Source organism: Antedon bifida, chromosome 1, assembly GCF_963402885.1.
Source record: "Antedon bifida chromosome 1, ecAntBifi1.1, whole genome shotgun sequence".
Lineage (NCBI taxonomy): Eukaryota > Metazoa > Echinodermata > Crinoidea > Comatulida > Antedonidae > Antedon > Antedon bifida.
The window spans coordinates 10,576,327-10,600,485 of record NC_136226.1 but is presented as its reverse complement, the minus strand read 5'-3'; the positions used below and the strand labels follow the sequence as shown (position 1 = coordinate 10,600,485).

Below are 24,159 nucleotides of genomic sequence, written 5' to 3'. Positions count from 1 at the left end.
ACGTCGACAGGAAAACAAGCTTTAGAGATTGAATAAATAAAGGAAGAATAGGTTCATCAACCTATGATAAAACAATATCATTCTTATAATCGTGTACAGTGTTGTCTAATCACCCATCTTTAAACCGGTACTTTACGAGTAGAATCTTTTATATGGGGTCGTCAAATATTGATTAAAATGATACTAAATACATAAATTGCTTTATATAGAGATAGAAAATGACAATAGCCAATGACGTACGTGTTACGTGGGGCCTAGTTACAGTTTGCAATACCATTCACCAATATAAACAATAATATGAAAAACATGTCAAAAATTCATTTGTCTGAATTCCAAGGCGGCGTTTTTGTTTGCACAAGTAGGCCTACGATAGGAATGTTGTTTACATCCAGTTTTGTTTTGTAATCGTAGACGGTTTAATGTACGATTTTATGTAACCTCAATATAAAGTAACTCCATGGCTGAATCTGAATGCTCAGAACTATCCTTTTTTTTTTTACTTTTTTCAATTATCAACTGATCTAGAAATCTCGAACATGCAATATATCTGAAATTTAGATTTAGATTTTCATAGGCCATTATATTATAGAAAGAAAACCATATTTAAGTCAAGACAGAAGAAGCTAATTATATTACTAAATTACTTCGGATTCCACATTTGTTTTTGTTTATGCCCAAGATATCGACGATTTTATACGAAACTACTACTGTAGGCTTATAATTACAAACATGGATTTGTTTTGGCAATTTCCCCACCAGTATCACCTATATACGAAAACTGCATGTAGATATAAAGACCATGAATCCCGTTTTTATCCTAAACTAACTTGATTTGGTAATAGTTCGGATATTTGACAATTCCACATGGAAATTTATAACTTTAATGTTAAAGATCAGGTTAGACACGATCCAACACATGAACAAAGAAATCAAAACATGACACATGCATATATTATAATGTACATCTTGGGACGTGGCTGGGCTATCAAGTGTATGTTGTATCATGCATACATTAGTTGACCTCCTTACTAAGTTGTATGTAAAAAATCTTTTTATCTTGATCACAAGAAAGCTAGGTTCCCATTAGTTGATCGAAACGTCGTTTGACTGGATTGTAACGCGGTACTTCTGAACTGTTCAAACATATCCAAATTTCACATTAAGCCAAATTAACATCAAATAAACAACAAAGCAATGTAAACGATTACCGGTATTATTTTAATAATCGTTTATTTTCTTTTAACTTAAAACATTTAAACATTGTAAGATGCTGTTTTGCCGTGTTTGTCACATACTGTACACTACTGGTGGTATTTTCAATATAATTCATAATAATAAATTAACAATATGATTTATATCAGTCGGTCATTCTTTATTCTGTTTAAAAAAAAATCAATCTTAAAATAAAATTATACTAAGGGCCTGTACGATACGATAATTTATAGCGATATAAATAGCATCATGAACATGGTACCCCAAGACATGGAATGTTTTTCTGACTCCCACCATGCCTAATAGTATTTTTTTTTCGCATAACATTTAATTTATTAATGAGAAGTAGGACTAGACGAGATGTTAGTTATAATGTGACGCGTCATCGATTGGGTAAAGCTTGGTTCCCACCAGACGCAACACAAGAACGTGACGCAAAGCAAGCGAGTTGACCAACGACAAGCGACTGTTCGAATAATCCACGGCTGGTGATTGGTCAAATCACTTACGTTGCATTACGTCGTTGCGTGTGCGTCGCTAGTGGGATGGAACGTAAGAAAATGCCCTCCAATAATTGTGTTTTCCTCCTCCCACCCTGAGTGAAATCAAACCTACGATGTTTGCAGCACTGTTGCGTCCACTTGCGTCAATACGTCGCTGCGTTGCGTCGCTAGTGGGAACCACGCTTAATGTGCCAAGAATAACTGTAAGGATATGTATTGGGGGCGGGTACAAGGAGATATATGTGTTGATGTTTAATTTTAAATGTAAATAGGCTGGGTAATCATCAGGAATAGTCCTGAACAGGGAGATGAGCGCCCCTGCCCACCGATGAGTTTCGGGATCCCTTTGACCCGGAGGGAGAGTACCCGTCAGGGTCCCTACCTAGGGTTAAAGGTCCCAGGTTTTTAGTTGTTTTAATTAGTGTTCCATGACCTTCTCATCAAAATTAATGTCTCTCATTGTTGTGCTATGTCAACATAATGTCAATGACGGCGAAATGTCCCCAATAATGGGGATAGCTATGCAAACAAGTAACAAGTAATTGCAATGGTATAACAAATCGTGTTTGTATATAATTGTAATTCATTGTGCTATGAAAAAAATGCCATACAATATTTATACGTCAAAAACTAGTTTAATGTCCAAATAAACGCGACCAGTTTATACCACAACATACTGTGGTTTATTAAGGATCTCTATCCCGTTTTGCCTAGCGTAGAAAACCTATCAAAGTGGTTTTGATTTGCTAATAAAAAGAATGCATGTTTCTCTCCCACTGAGCTATATTGACATATGTAGGTCCTAGAACTGTCAGAAAGTTAAATACATTTTAGCACAGTAATCATCAAAATATTTGACTCAAACCTAACTTAAGATCTCTATTTATAAGATTTAAAATAAAAACTTTCTCTATAAACAGGGTGCAAAATGGCGTTAGTATTTATATTGTTAGTATTATATCCTTCGAATTGAGTCTATTGGTATAGTGGTTTGATCCGGATGTTTTTTTTTCTAAATAGTATAGGAATACTAATTGCACGTATCATCGAGGTCACGATTATTTTCGATAAGGATAATTTGGGTAGGCATACATAAGTTGAGATAATAGTGCAATTTATTAACACATTGCACATCAATTATCCTTCTTACATAGTAGGCCTACTGTATATTTATATATATATATTTATTTTTTATATCTTTGTTAATTTTGTATTTTTATAGTTTATTTTGTATTTACTGTTTGTATTGTTTGAGGGTCCCTAATGATCAGCTTATGCCGGATGGATCACCCTCATTAAATATTGTTAAAATAAAAATAAAATAAAATGTCACAATTGTATTCATCAAAAAATAGAAACAATACTCCACGTCATGATAAGTTATAACAAAGGCATCAAATTCAAATATCGGATTTATATAGACATGGGGATTTTTTTTTCAACTCGACGTCACCGTGTCCACGGTAAATATTTATTATGACAAACATCGGAACTTAGATAACAAAAACAACGCTTATTTGGTTCATGAATATTCATTAACGAAAGTAGAAACGCAGTGGAGTTAGTTTCAAAATCTGTTTATTTTTTCCAAATTAGCCTAAATCGGTGAATAATATTGTACAACACAAATACATAATTGATTGCAAACTGGGCCTACATTGTATATACAGAGGGCTACTCAACAAATTATTTAAAAAAAAAATAACAGAAGTCGTATGCCATTATGATAGAACTTTAGACAACTAACACAATCTGATTGGTGAATAGCTCATGAATATTCATTAACGTGGAACAGTGGCGACACAGAGGAGTTTAAAAAGTCCGGCGTAAACCGGTGAGTAATCGCACATTATGTCTCACAAGTGGACAATATTGATAACGTCGAGTTAATCATTATGTAATATTTACAATGATAATAGAAAAATGGATATAAAAACGAGCATCCGCGGTGTTAATCAAGCAGAGTTTTTTTAATACGACGAGCGTTAACATGGAAGAGCACATCATACCAACAGTTACAGAGCTACGGAGCAGACGAAATATTTCTCAGGAAAGAGCTATGGAAAAACTACGTGACACTGGCGATGGCATTTTAGAGGATGGTGGTAACTTCTCTATGCCAGGAAGCAGAAGACGATCAAGTACATCTTCAGGAATCAGTGGCTGTGATCGAAGCTCTGTATGCAGCAGCAACGACGGAAGCTATACCTCCAACAATGATGAAGAGTTAATGGACGATATCGTAAAAGACTTCGGCAAAACTACTGAAAAAGATAAAGTGACATCATCGTCTTCAGAACAACTCTTAAGATATATTGAAAACAACACGATTGGTAATGGAGTTTGTTTCCGAGGACCATTTGGAGAAAGAACAGGTAAACGTAATTGCAAAATGTATACAGTATCATGTTTAGGAAGTGGAGTTATTTAGTGCAATTTTACAGTAGATGTTAGAATTTTTTTTAAACAACTCTAGGTTAGAATTGATGTTCAAATAAACAAATGTAAACGGAGAACTTACTTACGAGAGTTGAATAATGTCGCGGCCCTAATTAATACATAAATAGTCTAATCTTGTATTTTAGATTTCCTCCTTTCTTTAAGTAACTTAAATTCGTTGGAATTGATATCACTGAACGCCTTTTCATACTAAAGACGAACACAATGTTTCTAATTGGCATTGTTTTTGTTTTTTGTTTCATCAAACACGTTTTATTATTAGTTCGTTTAGGTTGATATACCAATAACAAAAACTTGTTAAGTGGCACCAACTCGATACAGTTGAAATGAGGCCTACAAAGAAATGAGGCTTAAGATAGCTGATTGAATTAGAACGTTATTTTACACCCTTAATTAATTAATCACTGCGGCTGGAATTTGACTATAGTATAGGCTCATTGTAAAAATGAACACACCGTGTAAATTATTGTGGGAATTTTATTTTTAGAATCACTAAGTAGCACTTTATGAAAGAAGTAAACGATTTATGCAAATAAAATCTTAATTAAGTAAATCATTCTTACAGTATTAAAAGCTTAACTTTATTCTATTTTAGGATTTTATCTCACGTGAACTTATACTTTCACTCGTTACCATAGCAAAAATGCCCAACATTCCACAATGCTTAACGTATACGCGTTTAAAAAAAATATTTTCAACTTGTAAACAATTATTGTTTTGTTTACTATTTTCTATTTCTGTCAACACATAGGCCTACTAATGTTAATTTAATCAAAGTTGACGGATTGTATAAGATCACTAAGACGCCACGATATATGTGTTGGAGCCTAAGTTGTCATATTTCTCCGCTTAAACGTCAAAGACTGTGCACGCCTATTAATAATTACAAGTTAAATTCAGGAGGTTCCGAGTTCGGTTGGGCGGCCTTTTCTTATTCTCACACCTTTATCTGTTATGTGCCTGTACAGTAATGATAGTAACAATAATTTACGGTAACCGACAAATAGGAAAGTTTGTTTTCGCGAGAGATAGGCCAACGTAGATGTCAAAATAGAAACATGATTTATATTAATAGAATTGTCTGGTGGCACTCATGCTGTCACTCACATCACAATCACATCATGAAAATGTTTCCTGCTCAAATAGGCCTACACATCATTATAATAGGCCAAGTCAGGCTGGTATACTCAGTTACCGTACGGTACTTAATAAATGTTAGGCATACACATGACTTTTCTAGGTGGTGAAGGGGAGGAGGAATATGATAGACCTACCCGATGAGAAAAACGCAAATGATTAGGCCTACACTTCATGGTATTGCCAATCTTCAATTAAATAGCAATGTTTAATTCAATTTCTTGTGAATGCAATATATAAAAGATCCAGTTATACATACTTTTCTTAATTGTTTATTGAAATACATTTTATAGATCCACGGTTGTTTAACCACAGCCGTGCAAATCGGGTTATAAGCACCTCCCGCCTGGTGATGTCTGCGGCCTCACTGACAGCCCGAGGCTGAGACCCACCACGTTTTTTAAGTAACATAATATAACAAATAACATATCATTAACCATGAATATAAATAATCATATAATATCTATCTACATGTAAATTAAATCTCAATTGTTAATGATTTAATACTTTTTAAATTGTGTTTGTGATCGCAAACGTTAGGTAACACATATTTAGAAACTATATTCGAAGGTGTTTTTGTGTTGTTTTTTCCTCGGTTGTTGTTGCTTTTTTAATGTTCACACTTTGGACCCCAATGGAAACTATGTGTTTATTACAGTATTTGTGATAGGCCTATAAGACAACTGCGTTCGATAGTTTGATGTCCCTGTAACAATTATATAGGCCTACAATGTAATGTTAATTTTGTATGAAATTTTTAGTCTTATATCGGTGTAAAATACCGTAAATCTAACAATTCTACCATCTATTTCATTGTTTAAACCAGTGTCGATTTGTGCGGTTCCAAACGAACCGCCAATCTTAATTATGCAATGTAAACTCTAACTGTCAATTTCCCGCCAATTGTCAATGCAGTTAATAAAGTCCGTCAATCATTCGTCTATGGGTAAACGATCAAAATGTTCGACGGCAATCTGGTATGACAGTCTGTGAAGGGTGTTGATATATGTTCGATGTTTTTATAGGGACACCATGGTGCTCCGATTTAGGGTGGTCACTTATGCTATACTTAATTTGTTTATTATATGGTGTTTTCCTAGACCACCAGATGACTAGAGTGATTCAAACATTAGAGCTAGACTTTTGATAGTGATGTAATGAAATGTTTCGAATTCCAGTAATAGATGAGAAGGCGAGCAGGGTTTATACGGGTCGAGTCACTTCGTTACGCGAACAACGTTGGCGTTCGCGGGTGATTTCACGGGATTACAGTATTCTGACGAAGGCAGCTATTTTTCTTTCAAATAAATTGACAGGCCTGGTATTTATCAACGGAATGGTATTTAAAGCTGCATATAGAATAATAATAATAAGCCTAGAAAACTATACACATAAATTATGTTTGATATTTTCATCAATCAAGTGTTCAGAGAGTAGGCCTATATGGTAACGCACATTTTTTTATGAGTTGAAAAATATGATTTTTGAATCCGGACCGTATGATACAATCTTGATTAAGTTAATAATTTAATTTTTTTTTAAATCAGTCGTGGCTGGTTTGTTTTCAATATCTAAACGTTTGGTCATCATTTGAATTTACGCAATTCATGCATTTCATTCACATATCGCGTCATAAAATTCATATCATCGAAATGTTGCGTAAACGGCGTTCCATACAAGCAAGTGAATCGAGTTTCACGCTAATTAGAATAATGTTGTACAGGTGTTCTGACCAATCACAATAATGTCAACGTGACATAGATTAAATGGATTATTGTTATAATATTATAAAATAAAGGTATTGTAAATATAGTGGGCCAAGTGAAGTTGAATTCAACCCAATGTCTCTATATATACACGCACATTTTCTGCACCACGTTCATCGATTGTTTTAATAAGGTTTTGTCTGAATCTGAATTTTTCATTTTGTCTTTCGATGAGGAGTATATTTAATAATTAAAATAAATAGTTTATGATACATCCCCTGTATGACTGTCGGGACATGATATTATTAATAATAATAATATTTAAAAGAGTTAACATTGTAGTGAAGCGGTCTTGGTGGCTAACGTGCTTGCCTTCCAATATTCCAAGGTCCTGGGTTCAATCCTGATCTAGTGCCAGGTGTCCAATCCTGACCTAGTGTCGGGGATGAACTCACGACTCTTCCAACTCCAGTCCATATACGCTTCAAATGAGACTTAGTTTATAAATTAAAAATAGTGTATCCATCATGTAATTGCTGAATTACTCGCTGTTGGATGCGTATGAGAAAAGAAAAGAACATTCTTGCACCCGAAGTACTTTCAAATGGAGAGTTTAAAAAAAATACATATAGGCCTACAGTATTACATAATATTTACGATACAACACGATAACTCTTTTTACTCTCCAACAAAAATGTAGAAATGAGTCCATGAAGCTCGTGAAACTGCTTCTTGATATCAAATAACCTAATGTGACCCATTTCCCCCCTTCATGACAAATTGACCTATTTTTGTTGCTAGACAAGTTCATTGGTGCATTATAGTGCAATTTAGAGAACATTTTCTATTTTCTATAAACAAAATAACATTACAAAGGAATACTGTGATAAAATAAAAGATGTCAATGACAAATGTTTTTTTTATTTAGTAGTAACTTTTTACACAATTCATCTACATTTTAAACTGAAAATAGAAATATAATAAGAGAGACATTTAAAAGGTCATTCACTTTGTGATAACAAAAAAAGTTGAGTTGAATTTCTAGAGATAAATGTTATTTAATTAGACCTTATTTTACAACTCTCTGTTAGACCACTTGAAACGGTTATCAACACTTATCGACACTGTATAGTATCTACTATATTATTATTACTACTATAGTACTATATCTACTTCAGAGAAAAGTCAAATATCAAATAAAGTTCTGCCGTTTCTAGAAATAGATCAGACCACTTCAAACGGTTCTCCAAACTTTAATAAGTGAGTCATTGAGTGAACTTTCGGCCCTATCAAACACTACTTACAGAAATCACTAGAATAGTTCATCATAGCTATACGAATAACACAATGTTTGAGAGAAAAGCCTAATAGAATTAATGAAAATAACCTTTGAAAAAGTTGATATGATGACACGGGGCTTGGGTTTGGTCCCTTAAGACTATTTTGTTCCTCACGCAAAGATGACACTTAATTTCATAATCACCACCAATAGTGTCCAGTTAATAGGCATTTAAGCTACATTAATACGTTGAATATAACGATTGAGAATAGCTTGTAACTAATGGTTAGCCACATTGAAACGCGATGCGTTCTGTTGGTCTAACTTATGCCGTTCGCCAGGATCATTTTGACCAGAAACGCAGCGTCTATCACAATAATGCTTCTATCCTATTGGCGACTATGTTAAGTCGTTTTGTATGTTAAAAGAAAGCTTAATTGCATAACGAATCGTGTAAAGTTTACGTGAACAACACAAGAGATCTAATAGGCAAGGCGAGGGCTGATTTGATTAATACTGACGGCGCATTTTGTTGGCACATATGGCGTTTCATATGTATAATAAAAAAAAAAAGCCGAAGCCCATACTATTTTAATTTGTTGGCCCTCATAAGTACAGTAGTACAATAATCATGATAGGCCGAATTTTATAGTACCGAGTTCTAAAAAAATTCTTATTTCCAATTACTGCATGCGTGGCATCTCTACCGGAATGACCAAGGGTGCATATTGTTTTTCTAGCGAGTCCAAACACAGCAAAATAACCAAAATATGTTCCAATTTCTAACACTGACGTGCTGTATAGTCGCATTTAAAATTAAAATCAAGGAGACGCGAAAACAACAATCAAGTTCTCGTTTCCTCTAAATCAACTCCAAATCCAACGTCGAACTTAAAGGGGGATTCTGGGTTTAAAATTGCTTTTAAATATCGTTTATTTATTAAATAAAAAATATTATAACAATATAGACATGTCAGAATGAAGAAGTAATAACGAGAATTTAAAAAAATTAAATTTCATATACATTTTAGGGTAAATTCATGGAAAGTCTGTTTTTCAGCAGCTTAGGGAAGCTCATTAATATTCATGAGATATTCACAAAATCACGTCATCAGTGGATTCCAAACTCGCGACGTCAAGCTTGTACGTTGTGTTTGTCAACTTGCATCTCTAGCTCTCTCCCCTGTCAAACGACGACCACCCGATCATTGTGAAATACATTTTTGTAGATTTTCTAAGCTAGGCCTAAAGTGTAATAATAACAGTAGTAGCATATATTTATTTGACATTTAATGAAATACAAAATTTACTAGTACAGATTACGGAGTCATAAATTATATACTATTTTTATACCTCGAATAGTACAGATCGTATATCGGCTTCACGTACTAGGCTAGGCCTAGCCTAAATCATTTTATTCATGGGTGAGAGCCATTTCTGACTAGGGATTCCATGCCACGATGGCTACGTTAAAACATTGGGGCCATCATGGGCCTAGCTAGCCTACTACTAAAGTAAACGATTGGCCCATAAATATCAAAACTCAGTGGATTCCAAACCCATCCTATCAACCAAACTCCTAAACAATCTAAACCTAAAACGTTCTACAAAATCGGCTGTAAATATTGAGGCAAAACGAGGTCCGATCGCCTTCCGCACGTATGGTGTCCCGATCGTCTAATAAGTAGGCCTAAAATAGGCCTAGTTTACTCTCCAAAAAAGCGGATACTGCATCAAGCAAGTAGACCAGGTAGTAGGAAGGAGACCTAGCCGATCCGGCCCAGTTGAAAATTGAGCTAGCTAGTGTAGTAGACCCTATGCGAATTGATACTACCAGGCTTTTTACTATAGGCTACACTTTTTAAAATTAGCAATACTGTACTTATGTTTACAAATATTCCAACTCTCTCATTCGAGCTATATTATATATACCATTCCGGTAGGTCGGGTCGACCTTCAATCAAATACTGTGTACATCGTTCATGTTGTGATTATAGACGGGGTATACTCGACCCGACCAGTTTGGTATTGTATATTGTATCTGCTTATCACGTGACGATGCCAGGCATGGGGGGAGAGAGCACGTGTATCGTCGTCTCGCTCTCCTCGCTCAGGAATGTATACGTTACGCTTCATTGATTTTGAAGGCTTTCCCTAAGTCAGTGCGAAAATCGGCAAACGTAAAGTGCAAACATATCTAATTTTTCACTGTTTTGATGGATTTTCATAAAAAATTGACTTTATAAATGGGAAGACCGACTAAAATTACATCAGATAAGTATAATTTTACAAAAGTAATTGATATGGTTAATGATAACGAGTCGTCGGAAGATTGACCATTTCACGAATTTCCTATTCTGTAACCACAGTGTGATTTTGCCGTAGCTGCACTTGTAATCTGGCCTCATTTCACAGCCTTCGTTCTGCTTCACTGGGCGCTTATATAAATTGAAACTTTTACCGTTCAAGAGACAAACAAATATATTTTACATTTTTTACTATTCATTTTAAACCCGGAACCCCCCTTTAAACTTGGCAGGAAGACCCACATTCACACACATACACATTCTTGAATATTTTTTTTTAATGAATATCGTCCAGGAACACGTTAAATTAAGTTGAAACACCCGGGTTCAACATATAAAATAGCATTGATTTATTTCAAGAACTAGATTACTAAAAAAAACCACAAGAGATTTAAATTAAAAGTTACAACATATTTTACAACATTTTTAGGCGTTTTATGTGGAATGTTCAGATACAAAACATTGTCAGACAACTGGCAATTCATCTCAAAATTGATAATATTTATCTTCTAGCCTTACTTCGGTCTGTGGAGACACTGCTTCTCGATCCGTGAGGACGTGTAACTGTAAACCGATTTATTTAGGATAGTAATATACATTTATAAATTTAATTTGAATCAAAGGTTGTGTGTCAGGCTTGTAGAGGGGATAGGTAAATCAAAAGCATGTGCTGTTCTGGATCTAACCAATCAACAGGTACTTATATCTACAATGAGAGAGAGAGAGTTTATTACGCCAGAATGCTCTAATAACAATTTACGTTTTAAAAATAGAATCATATAAACGAATGTTGACATTGCCATAATTTACTGTTATGTGAAAAACTAAAAACATTAATAATGTCCAAAATGTAGGCCTACATTGAATATTGTAGTTTCTTTTAAGGGTAACTAATGGCACTGCGGTTAATTAAATTTATGACAAGTATTTTATTTATTTTGTTTAGGCTACATCACATACATTACATTTTACGTTACGTTTATGTGAATAAAAATATATACGAATAAGGAAACGATTTTTGCAATAAATAAATATAAAAGAAGATCTACCATAATATATGGAATAACATAACTCAGTTTTGTTGGGAATTAAAACATCTTATCGGCAATTAATCGGGCTTTCATGGTGTTTATGTGTAAGAGAACTAACGGGTTTAATCCATTAAAGATATGAACAACACACTGTTTCAATAACAATATCGGTTCAGTTCAACGTGGATGTTACATGCTAAATGTTAGGCCTACATCACCCACACTCCCCCGGGTAGTTTATTGAACTAACTGTATCTATTTTAACTGTACATACCATCACGTCAGTGCAAAGTGCATGATACTGTCCTTCCTTGTGTAATAGATGCCAACATCGTTTATCCGAAGGGTTAATCTTCCATGTAACCCGGATTGTATACATTGATTAATGTTCTTGGACCTTTAACAGTTCTTGCAGACAATGACTGTGGATCCCCACCCCACACATCGTTGACAGATAACTGGATTTGATTTATTTGTATATACCGTATTCGTATAGAACTCAAAATCAAAACAACTGTCACATATTGATGCTAATATTAATAACGATGGGATTATATTATCTAAGAAAATTTACTTAGTTGAAATTGAACCGATTATACGTGATAATGTTGCGCGAATAATCACATATGGGCATTATCCTTTAAAAACGTCTGAATGCCCATTAAAATATATGATATAACGCTTATACGGTATTTATTCGAATAAACTTCCACTCCCTTTGAATAAACTCCCCCATCCCCAATAGAACTAAACGCCCCGGGGCGCCGTATATACATCTTCTCGAATAAACGGACGCCTCGCCATCACATTTTTATATTGTAGTAGAATTCATTGACTTCCATGATTTACAATTTACCAAGCATTTTGATACACTTTTAACTGTATTTTATCACTTCTTAAAATTAATTATGTTGTATTAATTTTTGTCATATTTTGGGGGAATTTTTTTGATTTTACATGTAACAATAATATTACATAACACAATAAATAAAAGCCTCCCTCGAATAAATACGGTGTATAGGCCTACATTATAATTTCATGATTGCATCGATATATTATTGCATTGTATGTTTGTTTATAAAAATGTGTCCAATTGTTTTTTCCAGCAACATATTGTGACTACACAGCTTCAGGCAGGTAAGATTTATACAATTTAATAAAATGTTATCGTGTTTAACAATTTATTGTGCTTTACGATGTTTTGAAACTGACTTTTGAGCAACTGATGTTAAATTGGTTGATGAGTAATGTACGGTGTACCGTGTGAAACCGCATTTTCATGAAAAAGTAAATATAAAATAACATAAATAAATAGTCAGTTTATCTAAAGATCGTTTATGGTTGTGGGACAGTTTTATAACAGTTCTACTGTAGTCAATTTTAAAAGCACTATGTAGTTATTCTTTCATTATTATTTCCACAGACCATTACTGTTTATTGAAAATTACATCAACGAACACGTTTATCCACTGTACGCCAACACACATACGACAACCAATTTTATGGCAAGACAAACGACGCGCTTTCGAGAGGAAGCAAGGTAGGTTCACAATTCCACCAAAGATCATTCAGTCATCATTGGGCTAGAGGAATCGTAAGGTATTGTAATCCCATTAAATTACATAGTCAGGAGACAAGACACTGCGGGTTCTCCGTAGCCAACTATCTCTAGACACTATCATACGAGAATCGGGTGCAATATACTCTACACCTCATCCATATATTTACCATATAGTCCAAGAGCATTAGTTCATAAGTATAGGCAGACCCGGAAATTTCTGGTAACAAGCTAATTTTTTCAGGAAAGGTCGAGAACTATGATTGGAACATCATACTAAAAGTCCTGGAAAATCCTCCTTGTGCTCTCCGAGAAATCCAAGATGGCGTCCAAAATGGCTGCCATTTTAAATTGGTCTATAACTTTGTAACCGCTTGTCGTAGAGTATCGATTTTGGTGTCAAATAGTTCACAATATATACATTCCTATTTGCTCTAACAGAAAATTTTGTCAAAAAATGGCCGCTACTACAGTTTCTTGCAGTTTGACCTTTGACCTGGTCTTATCATATCTCGGTAATGGCTTATCATAGAGAATTAAGATTAGGCCCAAATTGTTCAGAACATGCATATTTTTATTTGGTGTAATGAAATATTTTATCCCAAAATGACCGGAGGTGAGGTTATTGACCTCTTATTGACCTATTCATATCTCTTTACCGTATCTCAAGAAATATTTGTCGTAGAGCATTACTTTTGGTGTCATATTGTTTGGAACATATACATTTCTATTTAGTCTAATACAACAGTTTGCCCTCAAATGCTCGGAAGTAAGTTAATTTATTGAAAACTTAAAAAATCAAAGAGCTACAGGCAGAGGATATGAATACTGTAGAAAAAAGTTTTAACTCTGCCTTAAAACATGTTTTGGGCATAGCACATCATCAGGTAAAGTGAATTGTTACAAAAAGAAAATATAAAGTCAATAAATTACAAAGAATAACTGTCAGTGGCTAATCAAAGTTGGTTAAGTAAACAAAAGACAATTGGCAAATACCTATGTACACAGCACATATCCGACCATTTATATGCAATTTTGAGTTGCGTGCAAACGCGACTCTATTGCTCACTATGTCGGTCGGTAAACACTAACTCATATTCATATTTTTTCGTTATTTTGACACTGGATATTAATACTTGTAGGCAAATATAAATGTTTTTAAACATTTTTCAACATTTTTTAACTTTTTCAGCAATTTCGGTCGGTTGGTCAGTCGGTAAACACTAACTCATATTCATATTTTTTCGTTATTTTGACACTGGATATTAATACTTGTAGGCAAATATAAATGTTTTTCAACATTTTTTAACCTTTTCAGCAATTTCGGTCGGTTGGTCAGTCGGTAAACACTAACTCACATTCATATTTTTTCGTTATTTTGACACTGGATATTATTTAATACTTGGAGGAACATTTTTAAACATTTTCAGCAATTTCGGTCAGTTGGTCGGTCGGTCGGTCGGTCAGTAAACAATAACTCAAATTACGCACGCGACTGCAGCAATGTATATGGCCTGGTTGACTTTGTAAAAATAATGCATTTTGAAACATTCCTTGCTTTAAATGTTCGTTGTATGGCTTAGTTATGATAAAAAGAGAATATACCCTAGGTATTTCACGTCAAACGCTCTTTACTCGGCATGCATAGACTTTCTTTTCCAGATTCAGATTTTATTTGGTCCTTGCTGAAATCTATGAAAAATAGATTGGAATACCCGGGCAATGTTCCTGGTACCTCTCGCATGCTAAGTGAGAGCTCTACCATTTGAGCTAGCCCCCAGTTACATATTTAACTGTTTAAAGATGAAAAAAGTATCGCCATATGCCCTATATATATAATTTATTAAATATTGAAAATATGCAAAATAAGGGTCTTCAAATCACAGTCATTCATCATCTGATGTTGCATCTTCAACATCTTGGTGTTTGTTGCTTCTTTCACATCATTATCATCATGTTCATCTGTATGGGTGTTGTTGCATGTTTGCCCAAAAGTTATGACGTTAGAGAACATTCAATAGTGCATTCTCTTTTAAAACAAAGAATGACCTGGTTTCATGTTTCAAAATTCATTATTTTTACAAATAAAATGGTCCTTTGACAATCCAGAGTATAATATATGCCATGTACATAGTGTTCCCTGCCAATTGAGCATTTCCATGCGAAATGTATATGACCTGAACATTTCATTCTCACACTCACAGTATCATAAAGTCTCTACATTTCCTAAATTACATAAAATTTCTACTTTTCTGAACAAAAATAATTATCATAATTCTATAATGAAAAATAAAAATAACGACGTGATTTCAACAAAACCACTAATTCGCGTATGTACTGTAATGCGAGTTACAGACTAATAACGCATTTAAAATGTATTCATGACATCTACATATAGGTGACATTTTGTAGCAATAACTTTTCAACCATAACTAGTATGAGAATTTCAATTAACGTGTCCCATGATATTCTTTGTTCTATCGAAGTTAAATAAATGATTATTTTGGTTTTTTCTTGTATAGTTCATACCCTTATTACAGTAACATTTACCCTCAAGGTTATTGTTGAAAATAACAAAACACTCTTCAACTACCCAATAAAATGTTGCGGAATAACCCATTTTTTTGTTTACTTAACCAACTTTGATTAGCCAATGACAGTTATTCTTTGTAAGTTATTGACTTGATATTTTCTTTTTGTAACTTTACCTGATGATGTGCTATGCCCAAAACATGTTTAAGGCAGAGTTAAAACTTTGATTTAGATTTTTTCTACAGTACAGTATTCATATCCTGCCTATGTAGCTCTTTGATTTTTTAAGTTTTCAAAAAATTAACTTACTTCCGAGCATTTGAGGGCAAACTGTTGTATTAGACTAAAGAGAAATGGATATGTTCCAAACAATATGACACCAAAAGTAATGCTCTACGACAAATATTTCTTGAGATAGGGTAAAGAGATATGAATAGGTCAATAAGAGGTCAATAACCTCACTTCCGGTCATTTTGGGATAAAATATTTCATTACACCAAATAAAAATATGCATGTTCTGAACAATTTGGGCCTAATCTTAATTCTCTATGACAAGCCATTACCGAGATATGATAAGACCAGGTCAAAGGTCAAACTGCCAAAAACTGTAGTAGTGGCCATTTTTTGACAACATTTTCTGTTAGAGCAAATAGGAATGTATATATTGTGAACTATTTGACACCAAAATCGATACTCTACGACAAGCGGTTACAAAGTTATAGACCAATTTAAAATGGCAGCCATTTTGGACGCCATCTTGGATTTCTCGGAGAGCACAAGGAGGATTTTCCAGGACTTTTAGTATGATGTTCTCGACCTTTCCTGAAAAAATTAGCTTGTTACCAGAAATTTCCGGGTCAAACCCTAATGCTCTTGGACTAATATAGTGAACCACAGCGCACAAAAAAAAATTGGTAAATATAATCTAAATTGAATTTATATTTACAGAGAAATTATCAAACGAAGCGTAAATGCAAATGACGAAGATGTGTTGATATTTAGTGGTAGTGGGACAACGGGTGCAATAAACAAGTTAGTTGGAGTGCTTGAAATTAAAGAAAGACCAGCCAAGAAAACGGTAAGCCACTAAATGTCCCGACTATCTTCTATCCATGGACCCGGCTTAGACCCGGGTACAATTGGTGGGTAGGAATCAACTTACTCGGATAAATAATTGTAATCCAAATAATAAACTGAACGGACCCATGCCTATGCGGGTTTAATAAGGCCTAAGTTGCATGAGTATAAAATGAAAATTGGTCGAACCCAATGGTGAACGTATTTTACATGGGTCTACATTCAAACTGCGTATCCTCATCGTCTCATGCTGCATGATATATCCAAAAGCACGCCCTATTCTGGCCATCTGAATGATACGTTCGCGTATGTAGATCAACGCTTACCACATTGAAATCCACAACGAAATTAACATTTTATTTTATATATTTTTCATGTTTTATTCAGATAGTATTCGTCGGCCCATATGAGCATCATTCGAACATTCTACCATGGAAAGAAGCCGGTGCAACGGTAATTTAATGAATTTTAGCATTGTGTAAAATATACGGTACTGAGTAAGAAAGCTGGAAGAAAAGGGGTTAATTTGAGGGCCGAGTACACCCCTCTAAACCAGCCTCGACTAATAATGCAATTAGTGTAAAAATAGACGTATTGGTGATTTAAATAATTTTTATTTTAAATGTTCAGGTGTTGAGAATACGAGATTCAATCCATGGAACCATTGACACAAGACAGCTTAGGAACTTACTCAAGGTATATAATAATGGGACATTTTGCCGAGTAGTCTGTAGTCAAAATCTTGATATTGTATTGTTTTAGTTGTTTTTTAAAGAAGAAAAAACTAACATAAATTTGTTTTTAACAGGAAAATTCAAATCCATCAAACTTGCTGATTGGTTGTTTTTCTGCTGCGTCAAACGTTACGGGTATAATGACAGACACGTTGGCTATAACGTCACTACTTCATGAATTCGGTGCCCTCTCGTTCTGGGATTACGCCACAGCTGGTAAGAAAAAAATCATTTTCCCCATTTTCCGAATTGATTTGGTTTTTCCCACTAACACTTTTTTTAAAAATACAATTTTACCCGTAATGCATGTGTTAAGCTCTGTCTACATTATCAAACTAGTTTGATGAGCGCGTTCAACGACCGAATTAATTAAGTTCATAATGAATAAACTTAAGCAAATAGTTTTTTAGCTTGCTTAAAAATAATATTTATAATTATGTTTTAAAATGTGTTTTTCTTTCAGCGCCATATTTGGACATTGACATGAATCCGATACCGGAAAAGTAAGTTAATTTTATTAGTAGTATTTTTTTTCTCGTAACTTAATGTTATAAGCCTAAATATGTCTTTTAAGTTAACTAGGTCTTATCGTGAGTCTGGTCGCATAAATCGTACTTTTGAAACAGAACTTTATTTGTAAGTTACATATCACGTAAAAGCATCTACTTTACTTGGGTATTTTCCACTGTGTTTTGGCAGTACATTTAACGCGAGTGATTTAAACCAATCACGCGTCAAGCTTCTGGTGTCAAACTAACCCAGTAAATCTTGTATTGGTTTTTTAAAGTAGATCTCACAATTTGGCCAATAAATATCGATGTTAAATAGATTTGTATAATAGTGTTAAATGTATATATTTGTGTTTGGTTTGCAGCAAGGACGCAGATTTATCAAAAGATGCAATATTTCTATCTCCGCATAAATTTGTTGGAGGACCAGGGACACCAGGTAAGCAGTTATTTGTTTAATTACTGACGGTACTTTATTAGATAAAAGTAGTCGTCTAGTAGTATAAAGCTTTGTCTACACTTCAAACTTTGTAACAAAAAAGTGTGATGTGCTCAAATATGGTAGTGATATGACCTCATCATGCCCATATATGACCACATCACATTTTGTTGTCACATAAAGTTTGATAGTGTAGACAAAGCCTAACAATATTCAAAACATTATTAGGCCTACATTAAGAATAATCTTTGATTCAATTTAAGGTGTACTCATAGCAAAAAGACGGTTGTTTAACAACGCAGTTCCGACAGTCGCCGGAGGGGGTACAGTACTATACGTAAGTATAAAAGGCATTATAGTTGGTATTATTGTTGTTTTGGAAACTGTGTAAACAGAAAATTTCCAAAACAACAAACATATCATGTTGATATAAATGTTGGGGTACACCACGTATATTAGTTCTGAAAGAACTGTTGACTTTCTCGACGCTTCGATCAATATGCTTTGATCGTCCTCAGGAGTGAGAATGACATTCATATTTGTTTGAATGTCATTCTCACTCCTGAGGACGATCAAAGCATATTGATCGAAACGTCGAGAAAGTCAACAGTTCTTTTCAGAATTAATATACGTGGTGTACCGCAAACTTTATATCAACATATATAGCAAACATATCACTCAAAGATACAGACCTGAAAATCAAATGGAAATATCGTACACATTTATTTCAGTTATAATTAGGCCTATAACATTTATTTATTTCAGTTATAATTAGGCATATAACATTATCTCTGAATGTTATACCACCTATGCCAAATTGCTTATTAATGAACGGATCGCTAAAGATTGCAGGAGTAAAAGCTTGGAATAAGATCCCTGTAAAAATTCAAGATAGTTTGTCTGTAAATAGTTTTAAAATTAATTATAAAAAGCATTTCTTAAAAAAATAATTGTATTTTCACACGTATTATTATTAACGTTCTATATTCACTGATTGTTATATTTTTTTTGTTTTGGATTTTTGTGAATTTCTTGTGTTTTTTTTTAGTTGTTTCATTGCAGGACCATAGGCCTATTGAAAAACAGAAATTTTGTGATCTTTTCTTTTCTGAATTATGTTATCCTGCCTAAATATGTTTTAATAAATAAATAAATAAATAAATAATATAATGAGAATGGCATTTAAAGACATATTTCTACAAACAGGTAACACGGGATACGCACGCCTACTTGAAAAATCCTGAAGAGCGAGAAGAAGGCGGCACACCGGCGATTGTCGAGTCTGTTCGCGCGGGTTTGGTATTTCAGCTGAAAGACGTAAGTTGTTTTCGTTTAAGCTTATCACCACCACGTAAACACTCCGATTGTCCACCACTAGCCTATTAAAAGCAACATTAATTCTTATTCATTTTAATAATGATAAACGCAAAATGTCACACGGTAAGAAATTATATATAGGTTGTTTTCCACCGTACATTTGCCACCCGGATCGTTTTCACCTAATTTCTTTTATTCATCTTATTTATTTATGACTTTGTTTATTTCTAGAAAATTGGGACGGACGTCATAGAAAGACGAGAGAAAGAATTTACAGAGTAAGTTTCACATTTATTTTTACTTACTTTTGAATGGAACATTTTTAATGGACGCTGTTTTGAAAAGTGTTATTGGTAATTGGATATTATGTTCTTTCAGACTTGTATTTGACAAATTCCGGAACACAAAAGAGATTGAGATACTAGGAAGCACAACTGCTGATCGTCTGCCAATATTTTCATTTTTGATCCGCCATCCAGAAAACAACAAACTACTTCACCATAACTACGTAGCGGTTTTATTGAATGACCTCTATGGAGTGCAGGTCAGGAGTGGCTGTGCATGCGCAGGGCCATATGCACAGGTAAATGTATACAACTTAAAAGGCTTCTGTTGCTAAATAGATACCCCTTATATCACCATATACTATATAACACACACGGTATAAGCCTTTGTGCACCGGAATCATGAAAAAGGCGCGATTTTTTAAATTACATTTCCGCACGTGGAATGCCGGTGGTTTTCTTTTGTTTGTCTATCTCCTTTTTAATTTAGTTTTATACTTTTTTTTTAGTCCGCATGTATTTCTTAATCGGATTTGCTGACAACCGACATTTCTTTGTTTTCTACGAAGACAAATAACGTTTCTTGTATCTTCTAAATCCGATTTTGATTTAATTCGTATACTTTCCATCTCCCATTCCGCCATAATCGTACGACGATATATTTCACATCCGCACGATCAGTAGTAGCCTAGAGTTTACAAAAGTGATGTTTTTATCACTAGATTTTAAACAATTTTATTTTTTTAGGATCTTCTTGGACTGGACGAAGACCTTGCAAAGAAATATACATATTTTTTACTAGATAACAAGTGAGTATATTTTTATAATATAAATAATAATAATGATAATTTTTTAACAAGATAAAGTGTGTAGTCTCAATGACGAATGCAACAAAATATAAATGTGTATATACTACATACTATACTTTCAGAAGCCGTCAAGAAGTTCATGGAAAAAGTGGACATAAAAGAGAAGTGATGGAGATTATGAAGTGAGTCAACAACATTATCTACATTAACACTTTATACTAATAAATACAAATATGTTTATAATTGTTATATAATGCCCACTCAGGTCATACACACTGAAATCCCAAAACAAAAATATTTTTATCAATTTTTGTCATAACTGGTTTTTTTTTCATACTACTTGCTTGAACTCAAATTCTATGTTAGAAATGTGTTTCTTATGTTGTATTTTGTCTAAATAGACCCGGATTTACCCGATTTAACTTGCCATACTTTGCATTGTATGAAGTGGTGGATTACATACTTAATGCTATAGAAGACGTAGCTAAGAACGGATGGAAACTATTACCTCAAGTAAATATACATTATTCATTCCATAATCCATTATACTATTGATATGACACGTCATAGGCGCCAAAATGTGTTTCTTTTTTACGAATATTAATACGAATCGCATACTGTATTATTACTGATACAGAGCTTCCATTCTGTCGTTTTAAGACCCACTCAAAGACGGATATAAAAACACAAAATCTGATACCGTGACCATTACAATAAAGGAATAAATCCTTTTATTTATTCACAGTATAGTTATGACGTAAAATCCGGTTCGTGGGTTCATCGTCTGCAAGGTGAAACAACGGAAACCCATGATGTTGTGCTTGATAGTTTGCACAACGTGAATTATCACAAAGGTAAACTTCAGCACCAGAAATGTCCATATACGATCAAACACGAGTATGGCAAAGTACGTTCCCAAACAGTAAGTCACTTTCAAAGTTATTTATAAGAGATACAATAGAACCACTTCTTTGGGACACCTACTATATTAAGAGGACCCTTTCGATACTATGTTATAATATTACGGCCAAATGGACACGTTCCTAAAGGTGTCCTAAAAAGTTGTCCTAATTTAAATTCACTAATTGTTTGCTAATAAATAACGGTTACGCTCTGTCTACACTATCAACCTTTATGTGATGTGACCATACATGATGATGTCATATCACTACCATATTTAAGCATATCATTACCATATTTGGGCACATCACACTTTTTTGTCAAACTAGTGTAGATAGGGGTTTAGGCCTATAGATATGATTTGTTCTCATTTGAAATTTCTTCAGTCTAAAACAATGAATACATTTTCAATTTTGTATAATATATAGTTCCAGCAATACCTATCAGATGCAAGAAAACTGTACCGCAGAGCTGCCACAAAGGCACAGGTAGGCTATCATTTGCCTTAACTCCTTCAATCAAACAGATTTTATGTTTTGGTACTCACGACTGCACATAAATAAACATACAGACTTTTGAATTTATCGATTTCGGATTAATACAAATTATATTATAACAATATTATAAAGGATTCTTATAATTTAATCATTAATCTATTTTATATTTCAAGGAAAATTCACAAAGTGACGCTCTTACGATGGAATCAAGGGGAGTAGATAGCAACTTGGTGTGGTTCATGCAGCCACACGAAGCACAAACGTTGCTGACTGGTGTTGAGAAAAGACCGTCGGGACCTCATCAACCAGCGCCCTTCAAACCAAAGAAATATGCTGACGAAAACTGGAAACCTACACTTAATAAAAAGAAAAATATTGCGGCAAAGGCGCGTAGTAATGCCAAGTCAACTGTGTGTACCATTTTGTAGGTGTACCGTAATCATTTATTTGGAAGCTATAGTTTGAAACAGTCAAGTCTGTAGCCAGGATTTTTGGGGAAAAAATGGTCAAAAGCTTATTTATTTAAGCATATTTATCATCTAGTATGATAGGGAATTTCAAGAAAAGGAGGGTTCGTTCGGACCACTTCTTGAGTAATTAAGATAAAAGTAAAAATTTAACAAATATTTACAACAAAAGAATGTACAAAGTATAGTACCGTATATATGTATATAGGATTTCCCATTTTTCCCTTTTATCTTTCTTCTATCAAATGCAAATACTATATATTTCAAATATAATTCACTAATGTTCCATTGATTGATTGTTAGTAGAAGATAAAGGGGCTTTGGGTGTACAACACGATATATCGTCCGTACTGCAGACGTCAACTCACCTTTGTGTTACCAGGGTTAACTATTCTCTGTGTTCACATGGCATGAATTATTAAGCTTGTATTTACACTGTAACTGACATTTATTATTATTATTATTATTAAATATTATTAATAAACATAATAATAAAAATCAAAGTAGCACATTTTTGGGGTAATAAATGATTATGTTTATGAATTATTTAAGTAAGCAATACGTGATTGTGCAATTATATTTATTTTTAATAATTTATTTTTAAAATGTGAATACATTTCTATGAAATCAAGGTTTGATTGAAAAATTGGGCGGTAATACCGAAAGAATGTAGTTTTTTATTTCATTTTTACTGGAAATTTTAGTGACAATTTAATTAATACACTCTCTTTCAAGGCTTCGTAAACAAAATGCTCAACATTATTTTGAGTAAAGCAATGTAATAGGTAAAATAAGGAATATGTTTATTAAATTAATTGTTTCTAACTGTACTATTAAGGCTATTTCTGTGTATTATTTGGCTATGCAATAAAGACTTTCACACGATACGGTGTATTGCATTGGTTTTTTTTTAAATATTAAGATACTGTATAATACATGGGTCAAATCATGGTAAAATTTTGACACTATCCTTAGCCATAATGGCCCAGCGTCTTACCAGGACAATACAGTCAGTGTATCCCAAAATTAAAAGAAACCCAGGAAAACAAAAGATGGCAATAACAAAAAAAAATGTGATTGATCAATTATAACTAATCAACGAAAATGAGAGTTGAAAAATAATTCAATTAAATAGTTAATTCAATTAATTCACAATTATTATACAAACATTTTAAATGAAGCATGCAATACATATAATAAATTCAATTGATAGTAAGTAAGGATGAAAGATATTTGGTAATTGCTCAAACATTTCTCAATGACATTTAATTTAAATTTATCAATTACAAATTATCAATTAATTGCATATAGTTTGGACAATCATTTTAATAATTTCCATCATTTCCATGACAATTAACTAAATTGTTTATAGTAATTCAATAATTTACAAAATCAAAGTCTT

At 33.5% G+C, this 24,159-nt stretch overlaps 1 protein-coding gene across 1 annotated transcript; it reads left to right on the top strand.

Annotated features, from left to right (window-relative positions):
* The first annotated feature begins 3,580 nt into the window (after window positions 1–3,580).
* On the top strand, window positions 3,581–23,642 carry LOC144858872 (uncharacterized). Its single transcript, XM_078715045.1, has 19 exons — window positions 3,581–4,090; window positions 12,741–12,771; window positions 13,058–13,174; window positions 16,673–16,802; window positions 17,189–17,254; window positions 17,432–17,497; window positions 17,610–17,751; window positions 17,999–18,038; window positions 18,410–18,483; window positions 18,747–18,820; window positions 19,690–19,800; window positions 20,032–20,078; window positions 20,179–20,383; window positions 20,832–20,893; window positions 21,016–21,075; window positions 21,295–21,406; window positions 21,639–21,815; window positions 22,222–22,281; window positions 22,464–23,642. Exons 1-19 carry the CDS (start codon window positions 3,706–3,708, stop codon window positions 22,716–22,718), a joined length of 2,214 nt encoding a protein of 737 aa, XP_078571171.1. The 5' UTR covers window positions 3,581–3,705; the 3' UTR covers window positions 22,719–23,642.
* Window positions 23,643–24,159: the final 517 nt, after the last annotated feature.